The following is an 18,615-nucleotide window of genomic DNA, read 5'->3' on the forward strand; positions in this document are numbered from 1 at the left end:
GTACTGTAATGAATTTACAGGCTTGTTGTCCTGTAAAACAGCACTGATAGAAGAGGGAATATGGAGGAATTTGATAATGGAGAAGTGGGGAATGATGATGGGGATGGATGGGGTCAGTTTCTGGCTATCTATAGGTGCTGTACATGAGTTTACAGCAAAGAAAAATGATGCTAAATGAAGAAAAACGAGCTCTTATTTATAGGAGAGGGAAGAGCTAGTACAAAAGGGGAAAGTGGAGTAGCACAAGACAAGTGTCCAGCCACATGTCATGAGATGTGACAAGTGGTGGGACACTTGAAAACTTGTGTGACAAGTGTCTTGACACTTGTCTCTTCTCTATGGCCTTCCTTTTTGGGCTGAATACTGTCAAGAATAGAAACAACCAAATTTAGTAAGCACAGTCAGAGTACAGAATTTACTATTTTTAGAATGGCATCCCTATTTTTTAGGACTAGCATTTTTAGGCTAATTCAAGGCTCCTAAAATTTAGGGACCTCCTAAAATTTAGGGACCCCCCAATATGGGTGTCATATGAAAGCTTTTTCCGTGTACATCGCAAAAACAGTATCAGAATCTTCATGTGACTTTCCTATGCAAAGAAATGTGCATTTCAAGCTTTCAGCCCACACATGTACATTGTACAAGCATTTCATGATCATACCATCTTGTTGATTGTAACTGTCTGTTCTGGCGGATCTAGCCCACACTTCAAGGCATCAATCCTTTCTGTGTGCGAGTCTAACCCTGATATGCGTGAGTTCTGGTCACAAGCGCCCAATCGGGCCATATAGGTGGAAGTGTGAACTATCTTTTCTCTAACCCACCGCGTGGGTCCACCATAACTTGTGACCACTCTTCAGTTGGCCAGCTCCAATGCACTTTTCTTTATATCTAATTAGTGCAAAGGAAACAAATTTAATAAATCATTATATAGACAAATTAATGAAAAGGGATACAAATTCTGTTTCTATAGAGTTGTGACAAGAAAGAACACTTTCATATCTGCCTGCACAGCGTCCACAAACTCAGGATGTCCAACGACCGAATCCTTTGGAATCATCAATAGGCCAACCACCTATAATCAAATGGCAAATAGTAGTGACCAAACCTTCCTCACAACTGGGCAAGTAAGGATCCAATGGCACGAGGTTTCAACTCACGTCTAACAAAACATAGTAGCAACCATTGGAAATCCTTCGCTTGAAGCGTGTTAAGGCAAGGAGAAGTGCACCAATCAACATTTGCCAAATGAAAACCTTGGATTGAAAAGGCATTTTGTTAAGCCAACCTATCATTACCACAAATTTTCACCACGCTTGGCCTTCTAGAAACCCTAGGTAGTATTGCCTTTTTAACAAACTAGTCCTTATCACAAATAAGCAAATGATATGCTTGATTCACGGAAGCACGACCCAAAAGGATTCTACCATTAATCAACCAATCTTGCCAAGGAGCCAATCAAAGAGGGGAGAGGATGCATGGCTCATAAAGAGGTGGAGATGGCATTCCACAAATTGCGGTAGCCTCAAGGCACATGAAAGTAGCATCGAACTAATCTGAAGGACATTTAAATGCCTCTCTCTCTCTCTCTCTCTCTCTCTCTCTCTCTCTCTCTCTCACATGTTATTAGTATGTATTAGGGGCTATTGGTCAAGTTACACCTTTGTCTATTACTTTGATGATGCATATTCTCACTCTAAACAAAGTTAACATAAAAACTTTATTGATTTTTAAGTATCTTCTCAATTTTTTAAATGTTGTCCCAATCCCCCATCACTTATGACTATGCACTTCACATTTCACTCCATCAAGAGAGAGCATATATTTGCCATCATCTTTAGCTCCACAATTTGGTCCATCGAGAGAGAGAAGTTGTTGCCTGATACCCCTAGCTCCATAAGAGTTAATCATTTTTGTTTCCTTCCTTATATGATTCCACAAACACCAACTCCGATGACGACATCAAGCAGATCATCTTTGATACCCCTCCGTCCCTTTCTAAGTGCATCTGTGATACACCTCCCTCCCTTTTCTCTTCAACTCAGATTTGAAAGGACACCTCTAGGAGTTGTCAAGCCTTTGGTCCATCCATGATCAACAGCCTCAAATTCCTTCTTTCATACTCACAGGGTCATTTCTTCTTCATCAGACACTTCGGCAACTATTATTTCTAAGTTTCTAAATTCAAGGAGAGCTTAAGAGGGGGATCTTCTTCACCCAGTTTCTGGATTCAAATGTAGGCCTTCTTCCTCTAGTTTCAAGGGAGAAAGGAAAAAGGAGAGTGAAGAAAAGAAAGAGAGGTTCTTTCTTTTTTTTTTTTGCATATGCCGCTCAAGGGGAGGCAGGGGTGCGTGCGTGCGTGCGTGCGCGCGTGCTAGGTTGTTTTGTTTTCACAATCTATCATGTAGACATTCGCATGTGTTGGCAACAATCCTTCGCGTTCCAACACCGACATCCAAAATCTACAAGATTTACCTACACTGAAGCCTTGGATGTTTCAACCATGACTTGGTGACTATGCCTTTGCATATTGTTCAGCATAGAGATGGGGCAGTGTCCTCTCTATTGGGGTCCAAGATCAAGTACGCATTCATATTCTTACAAACATGGGGATGGAGCTAGTCGCTTCTCTCCCAAGGGTGCGTTTCACGCACCCTCAACTATCACCTTGTCTATAATTCTTCCTCATAGTTTCTCTCTGGTGGAGTTATTTCCCTTCTCGGCAAGTGATTCTATTCAAGTCTGTCTTTGTGGGCCGGCTAAGGTGGTGAGAAGTGTCACACACCCTCAACTATCATCCTACCTAATGTTCTTCCTCCATAAATTTGCTACCAAATCAAGTTCTCTCCCTTCTTGGACTACAGGTGGTTCTATTCAAGTCTTCCTCTCTAGGATGGTTGGGATAGTGTTACCACAACAAGGAACAAACTCCAATGATTTGATCAAAATGAACTCTAATTATGGGACCCCTAGCTCTTGGTATGCTGACCACAGCAACAGCAATGAAGGATTTGACACCGGGTATATAGCGGACAAGTGTATGGGCTATGTAGTGGAAGAACAAGGCAAAGGAACTCAAAAAATGTTGAATTTCCAAAGGAACCTAGTAAGTGTGCAATTTTTCTAAAGTTAAATCATCATTTGAAAGTTTTGTCAGGTGAACAATCTAGTTTAGTTGTAAAGCAAGCCCAATGCCTTAGTTTTGTCCAATGACAAGCTTATTTACAATTAATCAGCAATTGATAAATTAGGCCATAATCAAATTCAATTTTTAATTAAGGAGAAGCTCATTATGTGAGAGTGCACAGCGAAAGAAGAACACGAACACAGAGGAGAGGAGAGAGGAAGCAGAGAATGAAGGAAGAAAGTCTGCACTGACTGAGATGAATGCTGAATACACTGGAATGGACAGAACAGTCCCTGCAAGCAGCCCGGAGCGTCAGTGAGGGAACCAGGACAGACTGGAAGCAGAGGCAGCACCAATGCCGGAGACGGAGACGGAGGGAGCAGTGCTGAACCTGCAGAGCATGAATGCTGGACTGACTGGGGGGGCAGCTATAAATAGCCCCCAGCCAGAAAACTGGCCAGATCCGGCCGACTATGGCCAGATCTGGTCCGACTGACCAGAACTGGTCCGACTGCCCAAAATAATGGGCAGTCACCCCAAAAACAGCCCAGATCTGGGCTGTAAAATGCCCAAGGCTGCATGCTGACTAAAGCAACCTAAAAACACACTGACAGAGCTCCTCTGTCTCCTGTCAGACTCTGACAGGAGCTCACAACCAGGAGATGACAGACTGAGACTAAATAAGAGCAGGCTAACACATTACTCATTTAGAAAGTTAATATTGGCTATTTAGGGTCTCTTTCTCTCCCATTAGAGCAACAAACGTTTCGAAACAACCACTATTCTCTTATTTACTGCAAAAATTACAAGTTTCAGCCATCGACCATGAGCTGACAGCTCATATGAAGTCAAAATAGCAGCTAACCTTCTCCTTTCCACAAGGGAATTTATTAGGAAGCTCTATAAGTCCATTTACAACAAGATATGCTGCTATGCAGTTCCAAACTGGTCAATTGCTTATTATATTGCACAAACTCGTTTTAGTATCTTCCATACATGTCTTTATGTGGAGCCAGAGTATTTTGGCTTGGAACAGTAAAGTTTGCAGACTTATACTTCCTTACTGAGTCCAGGTAATGCAGACTCGCATCCTTTGTGCTAACCACACAATCAAAAGCACAAGCCCCATCTTGGAAGGAAGAGAAACAAGCCGATTTGTTTCATGTACTTGTGATCATTTTCAACTTCAAAAAGCTATCCCCTAGAGTAGATCCAACCTCAAGCATGAGTGCTACAGCAGGAGGGAGGGAATACTGCTTCCTCGTCTGATATGCCCTTATTCTTATCTTTTAAACTTCCAAAGGCTTTCTTGGAAGTCAACCCTTCTATTACAGACTAGAGAAGACTGAAATGCAAGCTTGCCTCTAAGCAATGTGTTAAGTTCATGTGCTTGAGGCTTCTCTATATCAGAATATTAATGGAAGAAGGAAAATAAAACGGTGAGAAAACCGCTAATAACTGCTCACACCTGTGGAATACCGTTAGACCAGGTGGATTACCTGCAGACAGTGATCCTACGAAGATTTCAAGAAATCCCCCGACTCCTGCAATAAGACTGTGCTTGGCAGCTGGATGATGTCGAACATTCACCACTGTCCTGAAAGGTTCCATGTAGGAATTCTTGGGTGATAACAAGCAAATCCAAATTTTAAATGGGTATGAAAGCAAAATGCATGAAAGGATTTGCCCACCTGTAAAGAGATATCGCAACCTGCAGCACCGATTGTGTAGAATAAACATTTCAGTTAGACGAGTACAATTCAGTTTCAGATTTGACAGACCTGTTCTAGTCTTTCTGATATGATTGCATTTTAACACTGCTTATAGCTACAAGGCAACAAAAAACACTTTGCAGAAACGAAGAAAACACCATATGCTATTATAGTCTGGCATTTGGTGCAGCATTCATACCGCATCATTCAGAACGGATTCACCAAAAACAAGGGCATAAAGATTCACATCAGTCCCGAGTTCCTGCAGATCAAGTGACAAAGACCAGGTTATAATTGACAAATAAAATTGTTGATGCATTTGGAAGAAGGTGATTGGGGGAAAAACCAACATACTTGAAAAATGGCAAGAACTGTTACTGGATCTGTGGCAGAAATAATAGCACCAAAAAGTAGACTTTCTTGAAATGGTAACCTGTACATCAGAAATAAAAGGCCCCCAAGGTACCTATCCAACAAAATACCATATTAGTGTACAAGAAGTTATTAATACTAATGTTTGAAGCCCCTCACAAGGGAGACAAATATCCAACAGTAAACTTGAGTGGGTTAGCTTACACCAGAATTCCTGTGACCATTGCAGCCATGAATGTTCCCAAAACAGCAAAGGTGATGATCGCACCAAAGTTTGAAAAGAAAGGTTTCTGAGAGCAGAGCGAGATCTCAGTAAAGGGCACAGTGGTGAAGTAGCAAAATTATAGGCAAATTCACAACTTATACTTTATTAATGGCCTTACTGGCTGAAGGCTGAACCCTGAGTAAGTGAAGCGAAGTTAAGGCAACAGAGACAAATCATAAACAACATCAAGTATGCGAAAATAGACCGCTCCATCAGCAGAGCAATGCTCACAACAATATTTCACAAGATAAAAAGGATATAAAATAATTGGAGGCAGTAAAAACAGGAGGAAAAACTCCTCCCGAAAATTAAACCATCGTCTGCACAAAGAAAAACAGAAAAGAATCAGCTAGTGTTGCAATAAACAAAGGTAGAACCTAACCAACGACGAATGTTGCTTAAACAAAAACAGAACAAGTACACCACGCTAAGCACCACACATGTCTGTACTTACTTACTTACTTACTTACTTACTTACTTACTTAAACAACACAAGTACACCATGCTAAGTGTCGCACATCTTACTTGAAACTTTCTTCAGTATTTGAGATATTTGCAATACCACCAACAATGAGTCCTGCACATAAGCCCCAATTCTCTCATCCAGAATGTTCCCAGTAAAGATGCAATAAAGATGGTGATTATACTGAAATGTTTACTTAAAAGACTCCATTTATATTCTTTAACAGCAACTAAATCTGCAACATGTAAATGGTAAAAAAGCCTATCAGAGCCATGATATTAATAAAGGATATTAAACAGCTACAGCTGTTCATGTCCACAAACAGAGGAGACAATAGACAGAGTTGAGCACAAACTATACAGTGAGGAGCCTCATGTTAAGCTACAAAAAGTTAGCTTAAAATAAACCAAGATTATTGGGCAACTTATTTGGCACTTGAACAGCCACAAAAAGAAAAAACACAAATTTTTCATTCAGCGTTCGTATATGAGAACACTGAGGGTATATGAACTGGAAAAGATAAGCCAAATCTTTGATCCAACCAAACGACAATAGCAACAAGCTATTGAAGGTGCCAAAAGAACTTCTACCAAGGATAACATCAAGGACCGCTGAAGGGCGCAAAATGGGCATGGTAGCGCAAGGAAGGGCAGCTCAGATAAGAGGAAAAGCAATCATTGCATGATGCAAACGCCTTGTAAAGATGTGTACCCCTAAAGAGCTCCTCATGATCCAAGGTTCAAGGAACTCCCCTTTGAAACTGAGGGAAAGACTAGGAAATCACAGCTGCATCACCAATGTCAATGTTCCCGTCTAAAAGGGATACAGGGTCTCGGGGAACCACCAGAGGAGATGTGGTGGATGGGTAGGAACCTATGTATCGTTTCCAGAAACATTGCTCCCATCCTGTTCCGTTTCAGGCCCTTTTCACTTCCCAAAAAAGTGTTTCGGGTAGTACATGTCACAGGCAAGGTAAAACCCCCTGGCTGTGTTTTTGTATCGTCTACACATTTGACTTGTTCCCTACATGTTTTGCAACTGCTACACTTGCTCGAACTGCTGCACACAAGCCTGTGGTCATTTCCATGGCTCGTAATCACAATAAGGGAAATAATTAATCATCCTTCATAAACTGAATTTGTGTAAGGCAAGGCTACGGTAATAAGGTATAGCCAAGGGAATAGCTGTCATAAATGTCAGGCATATTCAACTGCCTCAATGATGAGATGCTGCGAATACGATGGGTTCAATCCAAATTGACTACTCCTTTCAGGAAGAGGTAAAAAGGGAAACATGCTACAAGGTACAAGGATTTTCATCTTTGAATGGGCACCTATAATTACAAGTTCCCCCCCATTCAAAGCAAGAACTTTGTTTTGCATTAGCACAATGCCAACACATGGGGAGATGCAAGGGGTAATGTGAAGTGTTATGCCCAAATAGAATGCTATGCACAATGCAACACCACCACTTGAGCAAAGCCCTCAGAGGGGAATTATTCCCTTGTCCAATCGTCATTTTACAAGCATAATCATCAAGACACAAATGTTTAACAAATGATGATATAAAGTTATGAATGAATCAGTATGACCAAGATCACACAAAGAGAAGGATACTAGAGGGAGCAGACTCTCCCACACTCACACTCACTACCTTACCCCCTCACACTCTCCACACACATACACACACAAAGGATGGAGAGCACTAGATCGTAAGAAGCTAATTGTCACATTAGCAAATAGCAAGAGACAAAGTAACACTCAGGCAAGTTTTGGGAACATGCATGAGATCGGGAACAAAAATAGAAACAAGAACTAGGATGGGGACAAGAATTTTCATCCCTTGTCACCGTGAGAGGAGACTCTAACATGGAGATAAGACTAGGAGGGCATGAGGACACGATGGGATTGAGATAGGAAGCTAGCAAATGGCCACCCCATGTTAATATGGCAAAGGAAGCTGTATACCATGTAGGTTACGATGGCAAAAGGAGAAGAAAGCATCCCCTCACTCCAATATGTCAATGCTGAAAGGGGGAGGAGAAGCATCCAAAGAAGAAGAGAAAGATGAGTGTCCAACTGAAATGCATGGCTTCCAAGGTACCCTCACGCAAGACTATAACTCTACCTCAAAGAAAAAGCCTCCAAGTTGATCCAAAGCAAAGACCAAGATTGCACAAACCTACTAGCTAAATAAAGCTCAAATAGCTAGATAAAACTCCTAAGCTGCTATCACGACATGCTAGAGTTTGTGTGAAGAAATCTCAAAATGTACTCAATAACTTAAAACAAAAATCCAAAAACACAAACAAAGAAGAAAATACATCAGAAATAAATGAATAAATGTTGTAAATTAATGAATGATTGTACAAGATACTCAAAGGTAGAGCTGTCAAACGGTCAATGACTCTCATGGGAGTAGGCTGAGGGAGTAGTCAAACAATGATGTCCACCAAAGATGGATCCCAAGGGCTATGATCACTATCGGGAGCTGAGATGATGCTAAAAATGTATGTAAGGGCAGCAAGCTAGAAACCAAAATGTAGCAGTCTGGAGCTAGAATTGGTAAATATAGCAATGTACCACCTAAAGAGGAGCATAGCCAATCACATGCAGCACTTGCTACAAGCATCCACCTCATACAACATCAGCACTTTCATGCTTAAAAAACCAATCAACATGAATAACATCAACCATTCCTACTGCAATATAAACTGCATAAGTACCCACTGTAGGTACTTGCATACTTCCGGATACTTCAACTTTCGTGATAAACTAATCAAAGTCCTCAAAAGACTTCAGAAATATTACTTTGAATTGAAACATCAACAACTTGATCATTCAATGCATAGAGATCCTCAAGAATAACATCTTGACTTGAATCAAGAGAAAATACCAACTATGTCTGCAAATCAGCAATTTCATTATCATTCTGCAAAACAACTTCCTCAAGAGTATTAATGACTTCAAAATAATAAGAAACTTGGAAATCCATTCCATTCCTCAGTTGAGAAACCTCCTGTTGTAGTAATGCTTTCTCCTCTTGAAGCCTATTAATAACAGACAACGCTTCAATTGCTGCAATGTTTGCCACATTTCTCTCCTTTTCAAGCTCAACAAAAAACCAATGAATCATCTTCGTTGGAGATTGAATCATAGAGTGTACCTCATACAGAACTTCACAAAAACCATACAAACTAATTGCATTCTGCAATTCTTCATATTCAACTAACTCTTGCAAAGGAAATATAGTGTCAATCTTGTAATCTTGCTCTTCTTGCGAAGGAATTACAGTGCTAATATTACAATTCCGCAATTCTTGAAGCGGAGCACGGACTTGTGTCAAAAGACGACGTACTAGCAAAACAATAGGGTTTGCAGGGAGGAACACGGAGTGAACTCGGCAAACATAGAGAAGAGAAGAAAAGAGAGAAAAAACTCTGATGAATGGAATGATGAAGTTCTAAATCATGGAGTGAATGTGATACAAGGAAACAAGGATGCCGTAGCACAAGGAAGATGATGAAGACAGCCACGAACCACGAACTGCAATGTCCACTTGAAGGTTGCCGTAGCACAAGGAAGATGATGAAGACAGCCACGAACCACGAACTGCAATGTCCACTTGAAGGGGTGTGAGGGTAGTGGAGAGGCTGGAGAGAAGAGGTGACGAACTGAATGAATTAGCCGTAAGGAATGAATGAGAGAGTGCCCTATAAATAAGCACAGTCAGCCTAGGGCGGCACCCCCTTTTTGGGGATATAAACCCTTGACACAAACCCTAAACGCAAAACGCAAAAACGCAAATTGCGGGTGAAGGGTTTCTCAACACCCTCTCGCAGGCCCAAAAAGGGAAACAAGAAAAGAGAGAGGTGGAGATGCAATGCTACATGGTGAAGAATGCTCATGCAACATGTGCCACTTGGACAGTGTCCCTCCTAGGAAATTTGTTCACTTGCCCAAAGGCCCTAGTACAAAGATGATGAAAACATGCAATGCATAGAAGAAATGTCGGACTTTGTGTGGTGCTGAGAACCATAAGGATATGCCCGTACTCAATCTCGAGAGGTGGCTCCATGCTGACCAAGGGATAAAGAAGATCCACCCTCTAATCTAAGAATACCACCTGAAAGGAGACCTTTGAAGATAGTCAGAAGACTGGAAAACATTGTAGAACTCAAAACTCAACCTCGAGAGAGAAGCCACTAGCTCCACGACTCCATGCTAGAAGGAATACGAAGGCCTAGCCATCAAGTCGCTATTGAAGTCCCAAGGGCCCCGACCTAAGTAAGTCCTCTAGATCCTGGGTATGAGGAGAGGAAATGACTGCTCAAAGGAGAGCCACTCCTCGAAAGTGAAAGGTGGTGGTGTGTGAAGAACTTCATGGCACATAGAGTCCCTCTCTGAATCGGAAGGAGTTGAAGTAGAAACCCCCTTTGAAGCCGAAGAAAAACAGGAAGCCCCCTCTGAGGGTGAAGGAAGAAAAATCCCCCTTTAAATCCCAGTCTGAGAGAGAGAGGGAATTCAACCACTCATGGCTCACAGATTGCGAAGCATTTGATGATGAAGGAAGTGCCGCTGGTCGTGCCGAAGAAGATATCTAGAGCTCAGAAGAAGAAGCCAGAAAGCACACAGGGAGGAGCTGCCAGCAGTAGAACACCGCAGTAGAATGGCGCAATAGAACGCCGTAGTAAAACGCCACAATAAAATGCAGCAAAGGGGAAGTGGAGGCAGCAACAGCAGTACTAAACGAAAGCTGAAAAACAGCAAACGCAAGAGGGAGCAACCGCCAATTAGAGTGTTGATGCAGCAAAAGAAGAAGAGAAGTGGATGCCGAACCCGCCACCAGTCTTTGCCTTCACTGGAGTGGAGGATCTTTGCCACTGTTTGAGCAGATCTAGCTCTAATACCATGTCAAAAGACGACATACTAGCGAGACAATAGGGTTTGCAGGGAGGAACACGGAGTTAACTCAGCAAACATGGAGAAGAGAAGAGAAGAGAGAAGAAACTCTGATGAATGGAATGATGAAGTTTTAAATCATGGAGTGAATGTAATACAAGGGAATAAGGGTGCCGTAGCACAAGGAAGATGATGAGACAACCACGAACCACGAACTGCAATGCCCTCTTGAAGGGGTGTGAGGGTAGTGGAGAGGTTGGAGAGAAGAGGTGAGACACAGTTAGTCTAGGGTGGCGCCCCTTTTTGGGGCTGTAAACCCTTAACACAAGACACAAAAACACAAAAACGACGGACTGAATGAATCAGCCGTGAAGAATGAGTGAGAGAGTGGCCTATAAATAGGCACAATCAATCTAGGATGACGCCCCTTTTTGGGGCTGCAAACCCTAAATGCAAAATGCAGAAACGCAAAAACACAAACTGTGGGTGAAGGGTGAAGGGTTTCTCAACATCCCCTCTCAGGCCCAAAAAGGGGAACAAGAGAAGAGTGAGGTGGAGATTGAATACTACAGGCTGAAAAATGCTCATGCAGTAGGTGCCACTTGGATAGTGTCCCTTGTGGGGAAATTGTTCACTTGTCCAAGCGCCCTAGTACAAAGATGATGAAATCATGCAATGCATAGGAGGTAGAGGATCCCTAAGATCCAAGATTTCCATCGGAAAGGGAACCTGCAATAAAGAACAGTAGACAGAGTGAACTGGAGAACCTGAAACTCAACCTCGGGAGAGAAGCCACTAGCTCCGTGCATCCATGCTGGAAGGAATACGAAGGCCTCGTCACCAAGTCGCGGCTGAACCTCAGAGGTCCCGATCTAGGTGGTACCTAAAGATCCTGGGTAACAGTAGAAGAGATGATTATTCAAAGATAGCCACCCCAAGAAAGTAGAGGATTGGTGAACAACTTCATGTGGAGTAGGTTCCCCCTTTGAGGTGGAAGGTGGAGGGGCCCCCGCTGAAGTCGAAGAAGAAGTAGATACCCCCTCTGAGAGCAAAGAAATAACATCCCCCTCTGAGGGCAAAGAAATAATATCCCCCTCTGAAGTAGATAGGGAATCCAAAAACTCATGGATCGCAGACTCCGAAATGTCTAATGATGAAGGAAGTGCCGCCGGTCGTGCCGAAGAAGGTATCTGGGGTGCCGAAGAGCTCCCAGAGGTGGCCTCTCGAACCTGAGGAGTCGAGGGTGGAGAAGGGTTGGATTCAGAATGAGCAAGAGGTGGGCAACAGTTGCTCTCTCTCAGTGGAGCAGACTGGGTAGCCGAAGAAGAGGAAGGAGTCGAGCAACCACTGTCTCTCGAAGGAGCAAACTAACGAGGAGACGGTATCAAACAATCACTGTCTCTCAATGAAGCGGACTGCAAATCCGTAGGTCGTGGAAGCCACAGTACCCAAAAATAGGTGGGAGAAAACTGCCGCTGACATTGCGACAATCTCCAGGAGGTCGTAGCGCCAATCGATCCTCCATGTGCTCGAAAGGACTTAGTACGCATCGGATGCGTCTTATTGCCTTGAGCATAGTACTTTGATAGCCAATGCAGAACGATCTCTATGGCCCAGAAAGAAGAGGTGGCACAAGAAGTGCCTGGTGAAAGATGCATATACTCCGGGGGGTGGGGAGCAAAGGTCGAAGTCGGCAAGCATCGGTGGTGTGTCCGGTGATGCCACAGTAGGAGCACCCAGTAGTCTGGTCATCTGTTGGTAAAGAAGCCATGGATCCAGTGTGCCATGCGACAAGTGGATGCCGAACCCGCCACCAGTCTTTGCCTTCACTGGAGTGAAGAATCTTTGCCATTGTTTAAGCAGATCTAGCTCTAATACCATGTCAAAAGACCACATACCAACGAGACAATAGGGTTTGCGGGAAGGAACACAAAGTGAACTCGACAAACATGGAGAAGAGAAGAGAAGAGAGAAGAAACTCTGATGAATGAAATGATGAAGTTATAAATCATGGAGTGAATGTGATACAAGGGAACAAGGATGCTGTAGCACAAGGAAGATGATGAAGACAACCACGAACCACGAAGTGCAATGTCCTCTTGAAGGGGTGTGAGGGTAGTGGAGAGGCTGGAGAGAAGAGGTGACGGACTGAATAAATCAGCCATAAGAAATGAATGAGAGAGTGGCCTATAAATAAGCACAGTCAAACTAGGGTAGCGCCCCTTTTTGGGGCTATAAACCCTTAACGCAAATGCAAAACGCAAAAACGCAAATTGCGGGTGAAGGGTGAAGGATGAAGGGGTTTTCAAATTGAGCAATTCAATAACCTGAAATATTATCTTGCATGTTGGAAACATGGATATCCTGAACAAATACATCCAAAGATTGTGCATTTTGCACTACGAGTAGTAGCACTAGTTCTTGCAAAGTTCCTTCATTGAAATCCAACTTAGTAGTTGCATTATCTTCCTTAGCATCAATAAGAGAACCAAGAAAATCATGCACAATGACATCTTCATTGCAAAAAAAATAATCCTCAATCTTATCATCCATAACAACATCATCTTCTTGAATACCTAACTAATCTTCTTAATCACCAATCAGATCATCTTCATTGTTCATAACTGTTGACTTGTTTTCTTCTTGATTAAAGCTAAATGAAAATTGATTATGGCAATTTGAAAAATATCAAAATATAAAATATACCCTGAGATTATTGAGACACAGTATATCATGATCCACTTTCCCATTGGCAAGTTGCTATGTTGGGTTTGGGACACGCCAAGATTCTTGGCTTCTTTGGCTCTTATTCTCTCTTGCTCCCTTTACCTCGATCTTTGGCAAGACCACAAGTAAAGAGCACCAATCATCATCATCATCATCACTCGAACTAGAATCAGAATCCAAAACATCTTCATATCTTTCCTTGAGCTTTTCAATTGTTATAAGCAATCTCCTAATATGCTTAACACTTGAAACAAGACCTGACTTTCTTGCCTTCATAATCATCATGCCATTCATGAGCATCATGAAGAATATCCTCAAAAGAATCCAACTTCTCCCATCCTTTATTCATCTTCGAACTTGAACCCTTCTTTGCAACTAATGAAAACCTCTTGCAAATACCATCAAACTCATTGCATAAATCAAACGTGCAAAAATACCTATAGGATGTTCCTTCTTCACAAGACCCATGAACATAAGAACAATTCTTTGAAGTATATCCAGACTCAAAGCAAACTTTGCACCACTTTTTCTTCTCCTTTGATTTACCCATTGCAATTAATCAGATTGGAATTTTAAACTTCAAAACTAAAAATGAAACCTGAATTCTCTCTCGTTAATCCTCCATAGGCTTCCTGTGGTGGCACGCAAACGATAGTGCTTCCTCTTTCTCAATAGATTTAGCCGGAGTTTGTTATAGAGAGGGTATTCTTGCAATTGTACTTGCATTTTGAAAGTTCTCTATGAGCAGCCTATCTCTATTTTCATCCAAGATTAAAAATCTTCATACTTCTCCTCCTGCAATTTTCTAAAACTCCTACTGTTGTTGCTTTGCTAATTGTTTCTGCAATTCCTAAGCGTTGTGGCTAGAGAGTAATGGTCCATCATACAAGAAGAAAGGCAAAATTAACCTTGTGAAATGTATCATCTTGATTCAGGTAATATCACTGCTTTAGGTTGTGACAATAAATTTGTAGATTTCTAGCATAAAACAGAAACGTTTTCTGAGTAGAGTTTGAAATAAGTGATGTAGGGTAAGAATGATGGAATTGCATCATCTTGGTATATGAAATGTATCACTGCTTCATACAGAAAATCCAAATTTCTGCCATCAAACAAAGTCATTTTTGCTAGCGTTTTAAACCAAAGATACAGAGAAACAATAATAGGATATACACACAAAAAACCCTTCAAACTTCATACAGCAAATTCGTTTTTCGTCCATAAAACAAAGTCATTTTCCACAAATCCCAGTTATTGCTTTAAGTCTCTGCACAAATTCTACACATAAAAAACCTTTCAAACTACATACAAGAAATTAGGTTTTCTTCCCCAAAACAAGGTAGTTTTTTTATTGAGCTTCAAAACCGGAGGCATTTTTTTATTAAACGTTTCAGCCCCAAATCTATACCAAATGCATAATAGGACTAAACTACCTCATACAGGAATAGAGTAAACTGCATCAAGCAGTGCAAAAAATACCTAACACCTAATACATCGTCAAGCAACTAGTAAGAAACTCAAAAATAATAACATAGAAACATAGAACTACACTCTACAACACTCATAATGACAAATCAAAGGTAGAAATCAGAGCATATGCTAGAAATAAGACAAAAATAGAGATATGAATCATGGCACCCATTGTCATATTGTATTGCTAAGGAAGAAACTCCAACATACAACCAGTCATAATCAAGAATGGTGATCCACATGTGAGAAAGACACACAAACCTCTTCAAGTCACGTTTTACAACTGCCTACAAATTGCACTTCATGAGGCATACAACTTCATGAGGCATTCAAAGATTGCTTTACACAAGAAATAGTAAAGACTAAGGCTCTAAACCATGTTAAGAGCAAACACCATGCATCAAGCCAACGGCGGCTAACATATAGCTACATTGTATGCATGCATAAACACGACTAGTTTCAGACTTGATTGACACTTATGGTTGAAAATTGGTTGAGAACAAGAACATTTGCACCTCCACTTGCATTAATTCTAAGAAAGCAAGAAGATTAGAAGCTCTATAATTTTGTCTGTTTGTCATTTTAGGTGTTTTGACTAAGGATGAAGCTTTGTAACAAATGAAAGCCGTGGAGTCCTTTTATTAGCTCCACTCGTTAAACTATTTTTCTATTGCTGAATTTTTTGCTTTAAGATAAAGTACATGCAAGTTAAAGTTCACTATCCTTTGATTCACTTGAAGGCAGGTTTCACATGGTAAGTCCTCTCAGCTCTCATCCATGTGACTCTCCTCACGTCTCATCTCTCTTGTAGCCTACACAAATTAATACCCTACACATTGTGAGGCTACATGCATTGTTCAATCACTCTTGGTTGATGCTTCACTCTTGGCTCCAGCTTGTTGCAAGTGTGCTTGGAGACTCACTTTGGGATAATTCTTGTGTAATCATGCTTTAGATTGTCTTGTTACTAAGTGCATGACCTTGTGATGTGAACACTCTCTCTCTCTCTCTCTCTCTCTCTCTCTCTCTCCTCAAAACCTCTCTTGAGACCACCACATTTCCAATAGCTAGAGGGTGATCGCCACTCCAATCACAATCATAAATTTTGCACATTCTCAAACTGACAAATACTCTTACTTTTGCCAATCTTTGCACAACTGTCCAAATTTCAAAAGAGATATCTAAATGTTTCCAACCAGTAACAATTCATATTGCCTCCTTTAAAAAGAATCATGTGTATCAGGGAGCTTGAGAAAATATGGACAACACACAATTGTGCCAATTTCATCCTATCCTCTTGTCAGCCCTTACTCTCTTTCCAACACTTGTTCTTCTCTACAAGCAATCCTGATGTTTCTGATACAGTCTTAGTCTGGTTTGCCAGCATTACCCTATGTACAGAACTTAATCAAATATTGGTTTCACTTTCTTTTTACAATGTAGAGAGCAAGGGGTATGTGTACATATATTACAGGCGCACTTGTGGTGCATGTGGGTGCACACGTGCATGCTGAATTAATTATCTGATAAGCAGTGGTTTTACAAAGAAAAAAACAAATAAAACAAAGAGAGAGAAAATGTGTGTCCGGAGGACCGGAGGAAGAGAATGCACACCAATCAGGAGAGATGCGCTGGCTTCGTGCAGGTAGTAAATCTTATGTCGACGCAACACATGCCCAAGAACGAAAGATAGCCCAAGTGTCACGATCTGTAAAAGAATGCTAACACTGGCCATTTGCTGTTGATCTCCTGCGGGTGGCTCTCCTGCCATTGTTGGAGCTTCTCGAAACAGTGGATTACTTGTCAAGCTTGCTGAATCATTGGCACTGCAATAAGTCGCTAGCTAATACACCACAAAGTGGACCTGCCATTACTTGTGCCTCCAAACTTACCAATTATATGCTGATCAATTGTCACCATTCATACACAACCGGTTAAATCACTGCAGAGTCAATTGTCACTTTTGACCAGCTGCATGCATTCACTATGCCGCGCAAACCTGGTGATACTCTGCAGATATTCTGTATCTGCCAAATTGCGAGGAAACCCTAGCCTCTGCCTCTGCCAAGTCGCTTGAAAACCCTAGCCACGACCAGCGAAATCGCTGTGCCTGTCTGGTTCATTTGATAACCACGCAAATTAAACAAAACGCATGATTAAGCACAAATCTTCGAGGGAATCAATCCGAAATCCGTTTCTTTCAAAGCATAAGGCAAAGAGCGAACCTGCAGTGTTGCGAATTGGAGCTCCAGCTGGATCAATGGCGGATGCCAATGATGCGGGAGGGGCTAGGGCTTCTTCTGCTTCTTGATGTTTCCCTGCGCGTGGTGTTAGAGCTTAGGGCTTTCAGGGCGAGAGTGCGATCGACTGTCTGCGCGTGGCAGCATGGACGGAATCTGGGGAGGATGACACGCCAACGTCCTGGTCCAAACGAGACGTCTCAGGCAACGGGCCCTGCGAATGAACCACTTTTCTTTTCTTTTATCATCGGTACGATTACTATTATTGGTTGTTATTGTCGCCTTTCCCTATTTATGCATTTATCATTTTTATTTGTTATTTTACTAGTATTTACTATTTATGCATTATTAGCATTGCTCAGGAAGGAAGGCAAGCTATATAGCATACTAAGGGCCCTCGTCGCACCATCATGTAGTGCCCCCCCCCCCCCCCCCCCCACCCACCCCAAAACACCATGGTGGCAATAGATGGAATTGGGGTGAACAAGGTTAATAGAACGCTCTCTTACCCTCGCAAGGACGCATTCAAAAGGGGTTGCTAACAAGAGATTAGTGGGTTTATGAAATTTGATTGGTTCGGTAGGATGAAACTAGCGAAAACCTGATCTACTTAAAAGCCTCGATCTAGTCAAGCAAGTCCATCTCGCCTCCCTCTAATACACTAAGTAAAACCTTACAGCTCCTCATCTTAGACACAACACTCTAGGTAAAGGTTTTTTGCAAAATCCCACAACCCTTGCACATATCGAGTGCAACATAGCTCTTAGGCATGTTACATGTTGTCATGGGCAAATGGCTATGCACTCAAAAAAAAATAAAAACTTTATCACATGGCAAACTATTATTGCCACCATGTTTATAGGATGAAAAACACATTTGGGGACACTTATATATGTGCCCAAGTCACAAGGAGATAAACTTGATTTATTAAATAAAGTTGATTGCATGCCTGTCAATGTCTAAATTCCCGAGTTTGAACCCTACCAAACCATCATTGAGATGGATCTTATAACCGATGGCCCACATGATTTGTGATGTAACATGAATATCTAAAAGAATGCACAAGCTAATGTGCCATGGGTATTCATGATGCCCATTTTCTAGGCACACATATTTTGGTGGAAGGCAATCATCTTGTGTAAAGGGGGATGTGCCTAACATGTAAAAGTATTGTTTTCATTGGTTCTTTATCCTAATGACAAGCAATTCTCACTTCATGTAATCACCTCAAGCACTCCACAGTCACCAAGCAAGAAAGCCAATGTGATCTTAGCCCTATATGCAACCAAAAAACCCAATGTGAGCTCAGCCCTATATGCAACCAAAAAAGCCAATGTG

At 41.7% G+C, this 18,615-nt stretch overlaps 1 protein-coding gene across 4 annotated transcripts in view; it reads right to left on the minus strand.

Moving 5' to 3' along the window:
- The window catches only part of LOC148011736 (sodium/hydrogen exchanger 6-like), a 41,758-nt gene extending 24,251 nt beyond the window's left edge, over positions 1 to 17,507 (minus strand). The window contains exons 1-11 of one of the 4 annotated variants that reach the window (XM_087669853.1): positions 17,263 to 17,507; positions 16,930 to 17,147; positions 16,652 to 16,849; positions 6,002 to 6,053; positions 5,737 to 5,796; positions 5,595 to 5,619; positions 5,416 to 5,501; positions 5,194 to 5,305; positions 5,039 to 5,101; positions 4,819 to 4,838; positions 4,627 to 4,724 (exon numbers count right to left, since the gene is read on the minus strand). In XM_087669853.1, coding sequence (XP_087525979.1) covers positions 4,627 to 4,724; positions 4,819 to 4,838; positions 5,039 to 5,101; positions 5,194 to 5,305; positions 5,416 to 5,501; positions 5,595 to 5,619; positions 5,737 to 5,796; positions 6,002 to 6,053; positions 16,652 to 16,849; positions 16,930 to 16,957 — 742 coding nt within the window. In that variant the 5' untranslated portion in view covers positions 16,958 to 17,147; positions 17,263 to 17,507. Of the gene's footprint in view, positions 1 to 4,626; positions 4,725 to 4,818; positions 4,839 to 5,038; positions 5,102 to 5,193; positions 5,306 to 5,415; positions 5,502 to 5,577; positions 5,620 to 5,736; positions 5,797 to 6,001; positions 6,054 to 16,651; positions 16,850 to 16,929; positions 17,152 to 17,262 lie in introns of those variants that run through there. The other 3 variants (XM_087669852.1, XM_087669854.1, XM_087669855.1) reach the window with 3 other exon arrangements.
- Between the last annotated feature and the right edge of the window lie 1,108 nt (positions 17,508 to 18,615).

The sequence above is a fragment of the Lygodium microphyllum genome, chromosome 28, assembly GCF_053477565.2.
Source record: "Lygodium microphyllum isolate KBCC chromosome 28, Lygodium_microphyllum_v1.1.10, whole genome shotgun sequence".
In the NCBI taxonomy this organism is placed as follows: Eukaryota; Viridiplantae; Streptophyta; class Polypodiopsida; order Schizaeales; family Lygodiaceae; genus Lygodium; species Lygodium microphyllum.